Source organism: Orcinus orca, chromosome 8, assembly GCF_937001465.1.
Source record: "Orcinus orca chromosome 8, mOrcOrc1.1, whole genome shotgun sequence".
NCBI classification, from domain to species: domain Eukaryota; kingdom Metazoa; phylum Chordata; class Mammalia; order Artiodactyla; family Delphinidae; genus Orcinus; species Orcinus orca.
The window spans coordinates 7,620,466-7,636,802 of NC_064566.1; the positions used below are offsets into that span (position 1 = coordinate 7,620,466).

A 16,337-nucleotide genomic window follows, 5' to 3' on the forward strand; every position below is an offset into this window, starting at 1 on the left:
TCAGGGCTGACCAGGCTCTCTCAAGGGACCAAGGCACCCCTGAAAAAAAATCCCAGACAATCTTGCTCTCAGTCTTGGCTGTCAGGCTTCTGTTTTCCCTTTTCAAAATTCAGCTTTTGGGTCACCTCAGAGAGGGCCTGTCCAGAGAAAGGGGATCTGTAGAATAGTTTCGAATGAGGTGTGTCGACCTCTCAGAGAGCTGGGGCTCCCGCCCATGGGTCTTGGCTGCCCTCTTTGGTCTTTGCTGTCCAAGAGTGCTGGCCTGGCCTCCCAGTCCTCCCTGTGGAAGGATCCAGGCCCCCATCCTTGCTCCAGTGTTTCCCTAGATTCTGTTTCCTCCAACCTGCTGTCTCTCTAACTTTGTCCTCCTGAATCTCAGTTTCCTCGTAGAATCCGGGTGGGCAGGGTGCCTGTTACCCATTTGGAGGCTGTTGGGAGGATTGGACCTGGACAGATGCCTTTCCACAGCCCCCTTTGGTGGGAGATTCCCTCTAGGTCCAGGCTCTTCATACCCCCGTCTTCCCGGTCTCTGCCAGGCTCGAGGGGTAATGGGATGGGGTGGGGTGGGGGGGTTTGGATATCCCTCTTGTCTGCTCAATCCCGCGCTAACAGGACACTCTCTCTCTCTCCAGGTGGCTTTGATTTTTGTGTCGTGTTTTATTTTCTCCTCCATCCGAATCGTTTTTCTCGTTGACTGTTTTTTTTTCTCTCCGCCTCCCGGAAGAAAAAAAAAAAGAAAAAAAGAAAAAGGAAAAAGCAGCCCTCCCAGCCTCATGCTTCTCCTCCTTTTCCTTTTTTTTTTTCCGGCAAGAAGAAAAAAAAAGAAACCAAAATCTCCTCTCCCCCTGCAGTGACTCCCTGCCCCAATCCTTCCTCTGGTTCTGCCTGTACCCCCCTCACCGTCTCCGGCGCCCCCCTTCTCTCTCTCTCTCTCTTGCCCCGCTTCTCGTGCCCTCCACCCTCTGTTTCGGCATCGGGCCCCTTTCCTCAGCTCTGGGCTGGGGGCTTTCCCCCGATGTCTGTCACAAGTTAAAAAGGGTTTTTAAATTGTGGCAGCAAAAGCTTTTTTCTCCCCTCTCTCTGGCTGATTTTGATGACTCGTGTTTTCTTTGTTTCTTTCCCCTTTTCTTTCTTTTTTCTTCTTTTATTGTCTCCTTTCTTTCTTTCTCTCCTTCCCTTTCCAAGGTCCGGCTCACCTGACGTTAAACAGCGAAGGTATGGTTTGAAGTTCTGGCTTGGTTTGGATTGGATTGGATTGGATGGCCCCCAACCTGCACCTGGATTTTCTGTCCACCCCCCCTTGCCCCCCTTCCCCCTCCTCCACTTGTCCCGCCTCCTTCCTGCCTTCCTACCCCCTTCCTCTGCCTTGTCTTTATTTTATTTGGGCGCTGGGGTGGGTGGGGGCTGGTCCCCGTGTGTGCTCTCCCCTCTCCCACCTCCCCCGACACACTCCATCCGCCCTCATCCCACCTTGGTTTCTGACATCAAGAGATGTTTGAACTCCTGCCGTTGTCTCCAGTCACCTTTTTGCGTTTTCCTGATAGTGTATCTTGCTTTTTTTTTTTTTTTCTTTCTCATGGTGGTGTTTTATTTCCTTCTGCTCATTCTGCTCATTCTTTCTTTTCTGTGAACCCAAATAAAAAGAGAAAAGCATGGGCTGGAGGAAGTGGATTTTAGGCAGCCTCATTCCCCTCATCGCTGTGGGATGCCCCCTTTCCACAGCAGTTCCCCCCACCCCCGTACACCCTCACCCTTGTGTCTTCTGGATGTCTCCTGACCCTGTTTGACAGATGAGGACATTTAGGTCCAGAGAGATGAAGTGACTTGCTAGTGATTACGCAGCGTTTAATTGGTGGTACCGTTGGGACTGCTCATCTATTTTTAGCCTCCCTTCGACCAAGTCCTTACCATCTTTAAAAGCCCTGGTGTTCGGCAAACCTGGAGACAGACCCCAGGAGTCCTGACCTTGATCCCCTAGCTCTGACCTCCCTGTTGCTGACTCCCTCCCAGATCCTCAGGCACTGCTTCCCTGCCCCGTTGGTCCTCTGTTGGGGCTCATCTTCCATAAGGACAGGGTGGTATCCTTAGCCTGTAGGCAGGAGAAGCCTACAGGATGAAGGCTGGGCTGTGGGGAGAGACTCAGATCGGGAATTTGGGATGCATTTAGGTCTGGGGAGGTAGAGGCCTGGGATTCTTGCAAGGATGTGAAATTATGGTAAGAAATGTGGGGAAAGAGGAAGTCCCGAGTGGGGAGTCAGGGCCTGGTGGGTTTACTCACATCCTTCTTGCATCTCAGTGCCTGATTCTGGGTTTGCTGGCTGTGGCTCACCTTTGTCCTAGATGAAGCCCTGAAGGATCCCTAAAGCCACCCCTCCACCTCCCGAAAGGCCACAGCCCAGGTGTTATTCTAGCTTCAGTTCTGGGGATTGGGGTTGGAATAAGGGCCCAGACAAGGACTTTTTTTTTTGCGGTACGCGGGCCTCTCACTGTTGTGGCCTCTCCTGTTGCGGAGCACAGGCTCTGGACGCGTAGGCTCAGTGGCTGTGTCTCACGGGCCCAGCCGCTCCGCCGCATGTGGGATCCTCCCGGACTGGGGCACGAATCCGTGTCCCCTGCATCGGCAGGTGGACTCTCAACCCCTGTGCCACCAGGGAAGCCCCCAGGACTTTTAAACTCCATTCTTGAGTTCCCCTTAAGAACCATCTCGTGGGGTCTGGCAGTAGGTGTGGTGCCTGGGAGCCGCTGGTCAGGGCTGGGTGGAGAACTTAAGGCAGCCTGGAGGCCAGACATGGTGACGAGTGCCTGCGGGACTCTGGAGGCCTGGGCTGGGGGCGCTGGCCGGTGGCGAGCGGGAAGTCCTCCCCGAGAAAGGCCTTCCCACATCCACTGTGGAGATAAGATTTAGTGCTGCCAGCCAGGCAGGACCTCCTGGTGTGCGCAGCCCTGCTGAGGGCACAGTGGAGGGACAAGGAGCAAACAGAGCGCATGGCCCTGCCCCTGGGAAGCCCCGCGGCCTAACTGGCCAAGAAGTGGATGAAGGCAACATTGAGAGCACTCACTGCAGTAAAGGAACAGGTGTAGAGGGAGAACCAGCTTGCCTTGAGGATGGGCAAAGAGGAGAAGAGGGCTTTGGTGCGGGAACGGGGCGGTTTTGGAAGAGGGGTGCTCTGTCAGGCTGTTGGACTAGTTGAAGAAGAGGAACCTGGCCCAGCAGAGTGCGGCCGAGAGTGGGGGAGAATCTGGACGGGAGGTCAGGGCCCCCAGGGCCAGAGGTCTGACCTGTTTGCACATTGTTGGGCAGAAGGGGCTCCTGAACCAGCAGCGAGGCCTCTGCTCCTCTGCTCGTCTCCCCGCCCCTGGGCAAGGAAGGGGAGGTCAGTGGTCGTGAGTCTGACGGGGTTTGTGGGGCTGATGGTTCCCGGTTTGTCAACTGGCTCCTTCCCCAGAGGCCCTGAAGTGAGCGAGTCCCCAGAGCAGCACCCCACCCTGACCCTGTACCTCCAAGCCGGCCCTCTGCCCTGGACAGGGCCCTCCATCGCCTCAAGGCTGGGGTGGGACTGCCTGGGTAGCCCCCTGTGCCTGACTCCCCAATTCTGCTTCTCCAGTAGGGTCCTTACTGTTCTCCGAGGGGGGGGCCGGGAGAGGAGGAGCCAGCGATGTGCACCAGCCGACAAAAGGTCAGTGACCCCACGGTCCCCAGAGAGCCCAGCCCTCACCCTCTGTAGGCCAACTTCACTTTCTGGAGGGCAGCTGAGTCAATAGAGGCATGTACCCTTCAACTCCCTCTGAGGTCCACCCGCAGTACCTGCCTCGGTGTAAACGGCCACAAACCTCCATTTCTTTCCCAAAGCCCAGTTGTCCTGATGACCTCTTTCTAGAACACGGATGTCCTTTTTTTCTTGGCCGCGCTTATCTTAGTTCCCCGACCAGGGCTTGAACCCATGCCCCCTGTGGTGGAAGCGCTGAGTCTTAACCACTGGACTGCCAGGGAAGTCCCCACAGATGTCTTTTGGTGGTAGTTGTTCAGGCCAAAGAACAGGGATGACTAGAAAGTATCTGTTTCTCTGGGAGAGTGGCTAGGCAGCAGGGTCAGCCCCCCATTTAACCATCAAATTCTGCAAGCACGATAGGTGTCAGCCCAGGGAGATTCTGGTTGGGAGATGTGGCATTTATAATAAGTTGTGTATCACATGCGTCACCTAAATGAGCCTTGACAACCCCCTGTGGAAGGGCTCATTGCCCTTGGTTTACAGATGAGGAAACTGACGCTTGCCAATGCCCCTGAGGCCAGCCCGGGGCCCTTTATCCTGTCTCAGGGCTGTAGGTTTCAAGCTCCTTTTTTTTTTCTTCACTGAGCCTGCCTCTCTCTCTCTCTCTTTTTTTTTTTAAATAAATTTATTTATTTTATTTATTTATTTTTGGCTGCATTGGGTCTTCATTGCTGTGCGCAGGCTTTCTCTAGTTGCAGCGAGAGGGGGCTATTCTTCTTTACGGTGCGCGGGCTTTTCACTGCAGTGGCTTCTCGTTGCAGAGCACGGGCTCTAGGCGCGCGGGCTTCAACAGTTGTGGCACGTGGGCTCAGAAGTTGTGACTCGTGGGCTTAGTTGCTCCGCGGCATGTGGGATCTTCCCGGACCAGGGCTCGAACCTGTGTGAGGCTGCCTCTCTTAAGAGACTCTCTTCCCTAAGAAGTTTACAGGGCAGTGTAGCAACCCCTCAAGGAGTTCCAGTGGGTGCCAAGCCCTGGGGCTATCAAGTCCCATTCTTTAGTACTTGCTGTTCTGTTGGCCTGCATTTCTGCCATCCCTGCCCTCTTCCCCAACCATTTGGTATCTCTTTCAGCTGACTCTCGAAAAAGCAGCCAGGCCACCACACTGGAAGTCTCCCCCAAACTCCCCAGGCAAACCCAGAAGCTGCTCGGTGTTCCCTTTGTCTACACCTCCATTACATCACTCGCCACACGGCGAGTAACTGTCACTTTACCTGTTTGCCTCCCCAACTCCACCGAGCTCCCTGAGGACGGTGATTGGGTGTTTTCGTTCGTGTACCCCTGATGCTTTCCACAGCTCCTGGCACATATGTAGGTGTGTGCTCAGCAGATTTATTTTAAATGGGTGAATGGGCTCTGTTCTCAAGGGGCTCACTGATGTTCTAACAAAGAACTACAATAAAGTGTGGTACGTGCGAAGTATAGGGAAAGTACGGACTTTGTGCAGAGGAGTTAATTTATTCATTGATCTAGAGAGAGAGGCAGCACATACACACAGAGAAAGTTACATTCCAGCGTAAGAGTCGTTTATTTGTGGAATGGTTTACAGTTTATGAAGCCTCACCTGGTCTGGTCTCTTTCTAGATGCCCACGGCGACCTGTGAGGTAGGCCGATGATGAGTTCCTTTGTCCTGAGGAGGAAGCTGGGGCTTAGAGATGTTGCCTCTTGGCCAAAGTCACAAAGCTGGTGCAAGAGCCAGCATTAGTGCCCAGGTCTTCTTTCTCACATCACACTTCCTCTCAAGGGAGCAGTACAAGATGTTACTAGGCAGTAAGAGCCAAACGAGCTGAACAGACAGCTGTAGTGCTTGAGCGTAGGGAGGGGCTAAGGGGGCTGGAGACCTTCCCAGAGGAGGGCTTTGAGCTGGGCCTGGAAAGGAGGCAGCTGCTCTGCCCCCCCATGGCCATTAGATATCCAGGACCACAGCAACTGGTCCCTAGCCACATTCAGCTTGACTGTGGACACTTGTGGGGCTCCACGTTCCCCGACCCTGGGAGATAAACAGGTATCAGCAATGATCCCCTTCCAGTGCCAGGGGCTATTAGGAACCGGTAACTGTTCAAGTGCTGCTGGGAGTTGTGGTTCCGGGATCGTCCGCGCGGTGAGGTGGGGGAGAGCGCCCCCTGCTGTTTCAGGTCTCGCTCCTCTTAGATGTGGTTGGTGCTCTTCTGAGCACGGTTGTCAGGGCAGCCCCCACTTGCTTACCTGACACACTAATCCCTAGAGGTCCTACTGCCTCCTCCCCACTCAGGGGCTATCTCTGTCCTTCCCACCACCTTGGGTTTTCTTGTTCGCATTTGTTCATCTATTTTGTCGCTTTCCCCCAATTCTTTCAGGTTCCCTCTGGCTGCTCCAAGCCTCTTTCCATCCCTGGGCCTACCTGGGTCCGTGGCGGTGACGGGCGTTGGAGAACATGTAGACTCTGGCTCCAGAGTGGCTGGCTCTGCCTCCTCTCCTAGGAGACCAGAGCCAGAGCCCAGAGGAGTCGAGGAATGGCCTCATTTCTCCACTTTGCCTTGGCAGCCGTGGTCCAGCCTTAGGCCCGCCTCTCTCCTTTTTACTGGCCTCTTTTGTTCTGTTCCAATCACTTTTTCACGTGGTTGCCTTATTCTTTCCTTTCTTTCTTTTTGACTCTCCCTTTAATATTTTCTTTGACTGCAGTGAAGGTGAGGGAGTGGAAGGGGAGGCCCAGCTTCAGGGAGGGAGTAGGATGCAGAGCAAACTCAAGGTCAAACACATTCCCTTTTCTGGTCCTTGAGCCCCCCCCACCTCCTGCTCTGCCAGTGCCTGGGCAGCAGGCCTGGTTGCTATGGAAACAGCAAGGCCCTAAGAAACCCTTGGCTTCCTTTCCTGGGAGGTCTCTGTCCCCTTTTCCTTGCGGGCCCTCTTCCCATCACCCTTACCTGTCCCCTCCCAGCTTGCCCTCGTCTTTATCCAGATTGCTTCCCCCCATCACCTCTTGGTCCCTCACAGCTCTGCGCTGTCTCCATTTCCCTTCTGTCTCTCATGGTCCATCTTTCTCCTTCTCTACATGGCCTCCCTCCACATCGCCAGTCTTTCCCTTCTTGTTTCTCCTTGACTCCTCGTCTTTGTTTTCTGGCCCTTCCCACTGGAGCCCCAAGGTAGGCAGAGTGGGGCTTGTGGCTGTCCCCATGTGGCCCATGCCCCACCAGCCTCGCTGCCCTGTGACCTCAGGAAACCAGGCCTGGCCAGCTGCAGTGAGTGCGGTGCCAGGCTCTGGGGCAGCAGCTGGTGCCTTGGCATCCGGAAGCAGTGAGGACTGAGTCTGTGGGCAGACTGCCCGAGGGAGAGAGTGGGGCCATTGTGCAGGGGAGAGGCATCTGCAGGAGATGCACCCGGAGAGCCACGGCTTCCACACGCGGCGCCTGCTGCTGGGGCCCGGCCCACAGGGGGGCGGGGGCCTCTGAAGGCCGCGTGTGCCCCCTGCACCGGCATCGTGCCCTGCTTCTTCCTGGGCCTGGGGGCCTGTGCTGAGAATCTCTGCACTCCATGAAGGCCCTTGGCCGGCCATCTTGTTCACCCCCACATCCACCCTGCAAGGTGGGTGGGCCCAGCTGTTGTGCCACCGCCTGCTGGGAGGAGAAATGAGTTACTGTCAGAGTCCAGGTCCTCTGCGCTCCCTTGACTCCACGGCCTGTTTTCTTCCCTCTGTGTGGGCTCCGGCTTGTGAAGGTGTGGGGCTGGGACCCACCTTCTTTGCACGGAGCCATTGTCACCCACTTACAGAACACTAAAAGTCCCTAAGGCCCTTCCAGTTGTTTTCACTCCTGTTTAAAGCGTGCCAGTGGAAGGAGCCCCATGCAAGGCGCTTACCCGTGTACGCACACTCACACACACATGCACGAGGGCCGGGTCTGCCTGTGCACTTTTGCCCCCAGCCATCTCCTGGCACACAGGGTCCCACACCTGCCCTCTGGGGACCCTTGGATGCTCTCTGCCTAGGGCCTGTCTGTGCTGTCCTCTCAGGTTGAACTAGGAAGCTGGGGGGGCGGTGACAGCTGGCATGGTGGCCACCTGTGTCAGCCCCGCCCAATGGCCCACTGCTCCCTGACACACATCCTTGCCACCTGCATCGCCCTCCCATGTGTCTTCCCCCTGCCTCCTCCACCCCATTCTCCTCATTTGCTCACTGCTACAAAGTAGGCCTACTAGTCCCATCCCATGTGGTGAGGCCTCAGACTGTCCCCAGGCACTGAGAATGGCCATCACTGGAGAAGAGGTGGGAGGGGGAGGTGGGCTGCACTCAGGAGACCCTTGGTGCCCCGCCATAGGGGGCACTCTGGGAAGATGTCCGGTGCAGTTTCCTGTTGCTCTACCACATCCTTTTGTTAAGGGGTGGCCGATGGAGGGCCAGTGGGGGAGGAGACAGTGAGAACGTCTGCTTTGCTTGGCCCTGTGGCAGCTTAGTTGTCAGCTGTCAGTGTGAGAGCCACTTAGCAGCCTCCTGCTTTGGAGACAGACGTGGGGGAAGCTGACTTCTGACATCAAAGACGGCAGGGTCCAGAGAGGAGGGTGGACAGCACGGGGAGGGGAGAGAGCCTAAAGCTTGCAGTTGGGATCGAGGGGCTCCCGGTGCCCAGGACCTGCGCCTGGGTGGCTGGAGGGGAAGAGGGAGGGTCTGGAGTGCCCTGCCCCACTCAGCCCTCTCCTGTTTCCCCACCGTGGCGTCCAGGCAAGGAGGAGTTTGTGGCGACCTTCAAAGGCAATGAGTTCTTCTGCTATGACCTGTCACACAACCCGATCCAGAGCAGCACGGACGAGATCACGCTGGCCTTCCGCACCCTGCAGCGCAACGGGCTGATGCTGCACACGGGCAAGTCGGCCGACTATGTCAACCTGTCCCTCAAATCTGGGGCCGTCTGGCTTGTCATCAACCTGGGCTCGGGAGCCTTTGAGGCCCTTGTGGAACCCGTCAACGGCAAGTTCAACGACAACGCCTGGCACGACGTCCGGGTCACTCGAAACCTGCGCCAGGTAGGGGGAGCAAGAAGGCCAGGGGCCAGCTGTATCTGGGACAGTACGGGAGTGGGGAGAGCGGGCTGCCTGGGGTGTGGGGCGAGGCTTCAGGGCCAGCAGCAAGGCGTGGTTCTGAAGAAGGTTTAGGCCGCGGGTGGGCTGGGAGGGTCCAGGAGCGCAGCCTGCAGTGTGCAGGCTTCAAGGACCAGGATGCTGCGCTGGAGAGGAGGCTGCCCCGGGGCCGGAGCCCGAGGGAAGAGGAAGGACCAGGCTCCGATTGGTGCCAGGGGCCGGGTTCAAGGGTTGGGGCTGAGGAATCAGGTCATCTGGCAGGAGGGCGACTGGGGGGCTGGGAGGAATGAGATAGAACCTGAACTGGCGGGGCCCTTGGGGGCTACGGGATGGGGAGACTCTGGCCAGACTCTGGTTGAGTCGGTGTACCATTAGGGCAGGAAGCCTGGGCCATGTGGGGTGGGGTGTGGCCTGCCCTTGGGCGGGGCCTTTCTAGGGCAGAGGCAGGCCTGGGCTCAGAGCAAGGTCGGGGCAGCAGGCGTGAGAGGGGAACGGACTGGCAAGGTGCTTGGTCCTGCCTCTCGTCCGGGCAGTACCCTCTCTCTCCTGTCCCTTCCTGTCCCTCCGAAGGGGTGTAGGCTCTCCCATGGGTCGGTGGCTGTCTTTCTGTGGCTTCCAGGCCAGCCCATGTGGGAGCTCGAGGAGACTCTTGGGGCAGCCCCTGCAGGCAGGACAGTGTCCTCAGCGTCCCCTCAGCTCCATCTCCCAGACTCCCCCCCACCCTGGGGGCTGATGCTTCTGGGCATCGGCGCTGTCCTCTCAGTGCAGTGGCCTCTTCGCCTCTCACAAGGCACAGGGTGGCTATGGCAGGCGAAGTATTCCCTCTGGCTGGGCTTCTGCTTGACAGCAGCCTCCACAGCTTGTTTCCAGCCCTGAGAAGTTCCCGCCTCAAGCAGAGTCCAAGCCAGACCCTTCTTCCAAAGCAGGAGAAGCCGCTGTGCATCCTCGGTGGCTCCTGGATCCACCTTCTGACTCCGTGCCCTGATCGCTTGGCACCTGAGGCCCAGGTGCCCAGACTCTTGCTGGTCCTTCTCTCCGGGTCCACCAGTTTCTGTAGCTGGTGGCAGGGACACTTTTCCAGCTCCACCCCCAGCAAGCTCAGTGCAACCAGGAACACGGAGCCTCTGTGCCTGGGAGGTGCTGTCTCGGCTGGTTTGTAGCCCTTCTCTTACTAGGTGTCTGCTCTGTATCTCCTGGTTCTAGCTGAGCTTCCTGGTGGCTGAACTTCCGATGTCTCTCCTCTTCACCGTCTTTGTCACCTGCCCTCTCCTCCTCCCCTTCTTCCCCCTGAAAGGCTCATAGTGGGCGGGGGCGGGATTCCGGCTGACCTCACACTGTTCTTACCTGCGCTTCTTCAACCCACTGAGTGACGATCTAATGGGGAGTCCCCCTCCTCTGGTGCCTTCCCCTTGCTGTAGGGACACCGTGACTAATCCGCCTGCTCTTTCCGAGCCGCTGCTCCCTGCTGCAGTCGGGCTCCCACCCAGGCACCTGCTCTCAGTGCGCCCCGAGCTCTGAAGAGCGGCACTCCTCCTCAGGGTGGTGCCCCCTTCATGTCGCATCATCCCCTGACCCTGCCGGAGGGCTGTCTTGTGTTGTCACCACCGTCTGAGCAAACCTGAGTGTTTGCGCTGTTTGTCATACTTTCAGGCTCCACCCACATTTACTGCAGGGGTGGGCGGAGTTGCCTTCTTGCTGATGTTCCCTCCCCAGGCCCAGTGCTGTCACCTGGTGCTGCCTTTGGCAACACGCTACAAGCCCAGAGTCCCTATCCACGTGTCCTTTGGCCAATATATTGTCCATCTATACTGGATACCGAGGGAAAAAAGACATGGGCCCCGCCCTCCCAGCCCTTCGGCTCTTGAGGACACAGGATAAGTCTGTTAAAAGTGAACAGAGCAAAGCCACACAAGGGCCACCTGAGCGGCAGGAATCTTAAACGTTCTAGGAACTCCAGAGACCTAGAGAGGAGGGAGAGGTCTGTGACCAGGGAAGGTGGGAACGCCATACGGAGGGGGTGAGGCCTGGCCTCAGCAGTACTGAGTGTGGACAGGGCCCCATAGTAGCCTCGTCCCGGGGCTCACAGAGTCCTGGGTCTGAGCTGGTAACTGGTGACCACGTGCCCCTGGCCTGCTGTACCGCATGGGTCAGAGCAGAGTCAGGTCATGTTGACCTGAACATAAGCCTTCGGGGCCAAAGAGGGTGTCTGCTTTAAGCCTTGGATTGAGAGGTCTCCTTAGAAAGGGTTTCTGGAGAGATTTATTTGACTCCAGTCCACATCCGTAAATATGAGCTGCAGCCCTTTTTTGGTCATTGTGACCATCAGGGGGATGGAATGGCAGCCCTAAGGCTGTGCTCTGGATTCATTGCCCTCGCTCGGGGCCTAGCCTGTGACCAAGTCCATCCTCACCAGGCCTTTTGAGTGCCTGTCTTTCAGGGCTTCTAATAATTTATTGGGTCCTGCTGTCCCTAGAGCAGTGGTTCTCAACCGAGGGTGGAGTGCCCCCCAGGAGACACTTGGCAATGTCTGGAAGCATTTTGGGTGTCACAACTCGGGGAGGGTGCTACTAGAATGTAGTGGGTAGAGGCCAAGATGCTGCTAAACATCCCACAATGCCCAGGGCAGCCCCACAGCAAAGAATTATCTGGCTCCAAATGTCAGTAGTGCGACGAAGGGGAGAAACCCTGTGCAGACACGTTTATACAGGGGCCACGTGGTGTCCTGGGATTGGAAAGATCCTTTTATGATCTTAGGAGTGACGTTGGGTTGGGAGTGGCCAGGAGCAAAGACGGGGGTGGGGGGCTGAGGTAAGAAATGACATCTGCTTCTGCCTTTAGGGTAGATGGCTGGTATCTGAGGACACTGGGATCCACATTGTTTTCCCCAAGTGATTAGAACAGCTGGGGAGACTGCCTCCTGGGGAGAGCCTGCCCCAGGGCAAGCACTGAGGGGTCTCCCTTCCTCTTGGTCCTGCAGCTTTGGGAGACTGGAAGGAGGCATTTCAACCCCTCCCCTGAACCAGATAGTGGTCCCCGGAATCATCCAGAGACTCCTAGAACATTGCAGTCAGGACCGGAGGACACCTGACCCAGACCACACCCCGCTCTCGCCCTCCTCTCCCTCCGAGCCCAGCCCTGAGGACCCTGTGCCCGGTGGTGTCTCTTGGGGGATCTTTGCAGGAATAATTCCCTCTGAGGATTCCCTGAGGCCTATTTTTAATCCTGGGCCCACCCTCCTCCCACACCCAGTATGCCTCCCCCCACCATGCAAGCCGAGTGCCAACCCATTTCATCACTAGCCAGCATGAACTCTGGAAGACAAGCTGGCTCCCAAAATATCATGTGGAGCTTCCACCCGCTCAGCTCCCATGAGGCCGTTCCTCAGTGGGGAGATTTTCGGGAGCCCCCTGGGCCCCAAGGAGGGACATCCCCCAAGGATGGGGCCTGGCAGGCACTTGGGACTCCCTCCCCTTCCGGCCTGGGCTGCCCTGTCTCTCCAGCCTGTCACACGCCCCATCTTAGGGCCTAACTGTGGTGCTGTACACACCCTGTCCATACTGGCTTTCCGAGCTGCCCACCTCATTCCCACAGAGCTCCCACCGTTCACCCTCCTTTCTGCCGGGTGAAACCCTAGAGCTGGGGTTTGAGTCGGATAGACTGGGTTCAAATCCCAGCTCTGCCACTAGTTGGAGTGACTTGAGGCAAGTAATGTAACTTCTCTGTGCAAAGTGAGAGGGGCCTTTGAGGACTAACTGAGGTGGTGGCCTGTGCCTGGCACCGCGTGAGCAGCGGAGGGCTTGCTGCCGTCATTATTGTTAGTTGTGGGTTTTTTTTTTTTCCAATCCTTCAGGCCCAGCTGAACCGCCACCTTTTTTGTAAGGTCTTCCTTGATCCTCCGGGTCCCCTGGCCAGTCTCCCTCTTTGCTGTGTTCTGGCCCTATCATCACACTCCGTCTGCATGGTCAATGATTTGTGTTCACCTCTTTTCTCTATTTCTACATGGTAAGCTCCTTGAGGGCTTAATACCAGCAACTACTGAGTGTTTTTATTTGTTTTTCTAGTGGTTTTGCTGGTTCCTTTGGGCTCTTTCTTGAAGCCAGTTGGTGAGGTTTTGGACATGAGGATCCAGCAGATCTATTTCATACGAGCCCAGAAATATCTCTTGTCCTCTGGGAAAAGCTCTACCTCACTTTACTCTCCCACCCCCTCAGAGTCTCCTCAGGACCTGTCCCTTTCTTACAGCATTGTTGAGATTGCACCCTCACATCTCTCCTCCTCCGGAACCCCCAAGTTCAAGGGTCTCTTTTCTCTTTTGAATCTCACCTAACTTTTCTAACAATCCTGTGAAGTGGGAGATACTCCTATTTCACCAGCGAGGTTGAAGAGCTGGCCCAAGGCTGTCCCGCAGGAAGTGGGAGGATGGGAGTCTGACTCCATTTTCCTGCCTCCCGGGAGGGCCTGGCTGTCGGCCTTGGTGCGCGCTGCTAAGGTGCCTGTCGTTTGTCTTGTGGTACCGCCATTCTTGGGTGTTCCGAAATCTTGAAACATCTAAATGTTCTGCTTGTCTTTTGGAAAAATGGGCCCCTCTTATCTCTGAATCCTCTTTTCTTTGTCCTGAGCGTCTCTTGCTCAAGCTCCACAGAGATTGCCTTCACTCAGACTGTTGTGATTTGTGCGTATAATCCCCTTCTTGGCTTTCTTGAAGGGCTGGAGCTATGCCGATAGATCAAGGTGAAGATGGGGTAGAGCTTTGTCAAAGGCCCTTGGCCATGGTAAGTTACACTTGCTACAATGACTGACTTCTTCATGCCCTCCTCACTCATCATGCACTGTCATCCTTGTGCTCGTGGGCTCCAGGAGCCCTCTAGCTGTTTCTGTGGGTGGGGCAAAGCTTTCCTTGCTCATTTGTTAGTCTGAAGCCTCAGCCCTCACGATCCCGACATTCGGGAAGGCGTGGGCTGCTGCGTCACAGGTGCCAGGATGGGTTCCAGTGGAGGCTCCACTCTAGTATTTGGCCACAGTTGCCCCCTCGGGCATGATCACCATGGACCGGGTTCTGGATCTGCAATACCTAGGTCTAGAGGGGCCCCGTCTCGCCCACCACAACCTCGCTATTTATCAGAGGTAGCCCAGATCTCCTGACACATCAGTGGAAGGCCCTCTCAATCTTGTTTCTTTCTTTCTTATTTTTTAATTTGGCTGTGCTGCACGGCTTGCGGGATCTTAGTTCCCTGACCAGGGATTGAACCCGTGCCTTCGGCAGTGAAAGCGTGGAGTCCTAACCACTGGACCACCAGGGAATTCCCTCAATCTTTTTTCTTTTTTTTTTTCTTTTTTTTTCTTTTTACTTATTTATTATTTTTGGCTGTGTTGGGTCTTCGTTTCTGTGCAAGGGCTTTCTCTAGTTGCGGCGAGTGGGGGCCGCTCTTCATCGCGGTGCGCGGGCCTCTCACTGTTGCAGCCTCTCTTGTTAAGGAGCACAGGCTCCAGACACTCAGGCTCAGTAGTTGTTGCTCACGGGTCTAGTTGCTCCACGGCATGTGGGATCTTCCCAGACCAGGGTTCGAGCCCGTGTCCCCTGCATTGGCAGGCAGATTCTCAACCACTGTGCCACCAGGGAAGCCCTCAATCTTGTTTCTTAATTTGCTCTTGTACTTGTTAAACAATTGAAGTTGTCCATGAAAGTCGAAAACTATTCTTTCCTTGTTTTAGTCTCCACAACCAGTTCTAATTAAAAAAGAGTAGTAGCTGGATTTTTACCTCGAATACCATTTTTCCCCTATCTTGTTTGACTAGTGCAGTGATACCAGAGCACTTGTACCTTTTTTTGTGCCATGGGTTTAGCTGCCCTGAAGCTAATGGTTCCTTGTCCTGACTAGTTGGCCTCTTCATTTCCCAACGGTCCTACTGGCTGATAGGACCAATCCTTGTACCACGTGTTATCCCCTGTTCCAGCCTCTGCATCTGCAGTTAGACTCTTGTCTGCCTGCTATGTAAACTGTTTCTGCATCACTAATAATTAATATTGGTTATTTAGTACTTCTTCTAGCTGCTTAATATTGAATTCTGTTATTTTTAATGATACAAGGCCCTTATTAATTGTCTTACTGAATTAGTCCTGTGCCCACTGGTTATAATAACTCTCTAACTAATGGATCTGTCTCTAGAAGACCTCTCCTTCTCACAGTCACACTCTCGGGCGCACAGTTTAGTATTTGATGGACATGCAGCAGTAGTGTCCCAATATCTCTGATACACTAAGTGAAGCTGCCTCAGCCCCTTTGCCATCTCCTCCTCAAAGCGTAATTTTGAAGGTGGTTCTTTGACCATGAGGAGAGGAAATGAACATAAAGCCACATGGGGGCGGGGCCTCCAGAGTCTGGGGTAGAAGAAGCTGGCTGATAGTTTACAGAGGAGTAAGGGATTTTAGAGGGAGGTGGGCCTCTCTGTTCCTTTTTATGGTGTGGTATGTGGCGGGGAGTGAATTTTTGCTGCTGGCTGTGGGGAGCGGAGGCGCGGGGGTCTGTGGGTGTGTGTGGAAGGAGGCTGGGCTGCTGGGAAAGCCTGACCAATTCCAGGGACTTATAGGAGTGGTGGTGGTGAGGGGGTACTTCATTCTGGGAGGAACAGCTGCCCAGAGGAGCATAAGAGAATAGGCATGGGGTGATTGAAGAACTGGGGGAAATTTGGGGGTAATATGGGTTCTGAAAGGTCAGTTTAGGCAGGAAGGAGGAGTCAGTTCTCTGTGGGAGGGCGGAGGGGAGGGAGGAGGTTTTGGGATGATTAGCTCTGATGTGAGAGTGAGCTTTCTGCCAGCTCATGGAGGGCAAGTTTCCTTTTCCCTGTTCTGGTGGTGACTTACTCTCTCTTCCTTTCTCAAGGAACAGAAATGGGAAGAAAAAATCCCAACCCTCCCCCCACCCCCCTGCCAAAAACAGAGCTGCCCCTCCCCCCACCATGACTCCCTGGATCTATTTGCTATCCTCCATCCCCAGGAAAAGCAAGACACCCATATCCCCTCCTATGCTCCCTGGGAACACCTTCTCCTTGCCTCCAAATGAAATTGCCTCTCATTTGAGCCAGTCCTGGGATTCTCTGGGGGCCTTGGCCACTCTTCTCCCAGTCTGACAGCCAGCTGGCCCATCACCAACCAGTTAACCCATTAACTCGACATGGTCACTGGTCAGCCAGTTGGCCAGTACCAACTTGCTCTTTAGCCAGTTCTCTGGAAAGCCATCTGGTTGACCAGTTAGCCAACAAACCTATCCATCCATTCCATGAGTCAATAGCCCATCCCTTTCTCACATCCTGTTCCCCTCCCTCCCTTCCCCTCAACTCCCTAACATTTCAGCCCATAGGACTTACTAATACTGCATAATTGGGTCTGCTTCTTAACCGCCTGCCTTCCCTCTCTCACCTTCTGTTGGAAAACCCCGTTGCCAACTCTGTGTGTGTGACTAACACGCTTATAACCTGGGGGACCAAGGGATGGGCAGGGACAGGTGGGGCAAGGTATGCG

General features: G+C 55.4%; 1 protein-coding gene across 39 annotated transcripts in view; it reads left to right on the top strand.

Annotated features, from left to right (window-relative positions):
- The window catches only part of NRXN2 (neurexin 2), a 109,749-nt gene that overhangs the window by 25,184 nt on the left and 68,228 nt on the right, over positions 1-16,337 (top strand). For 22 of the 39 annotated variants that reach the window (XM_049713250.1, XM_049713251.1, XM_049713241.1 and 19 more), the window contains 3 exons: positions 1,186-1,215; positions 3,606-3,677; positions 8,463-8,764. In XM_049713250.1, coding sequence (XP_049569207.1) covers positions 1,186-1,215; positions 3,606-3,677; positions 8,463-8,764 — 404 coding nt within the window. The remainder of the gene's footprint in view (positions 1-1,185; positions 1,216-3,605; positions 3,678-8,462; positions 8,765-16,337) is intronic. The other 17 variants (XM_049713263.1, XM_049713247.1, XM_049713261.1 and 14 more) reach the window with 5 other exon arrangements.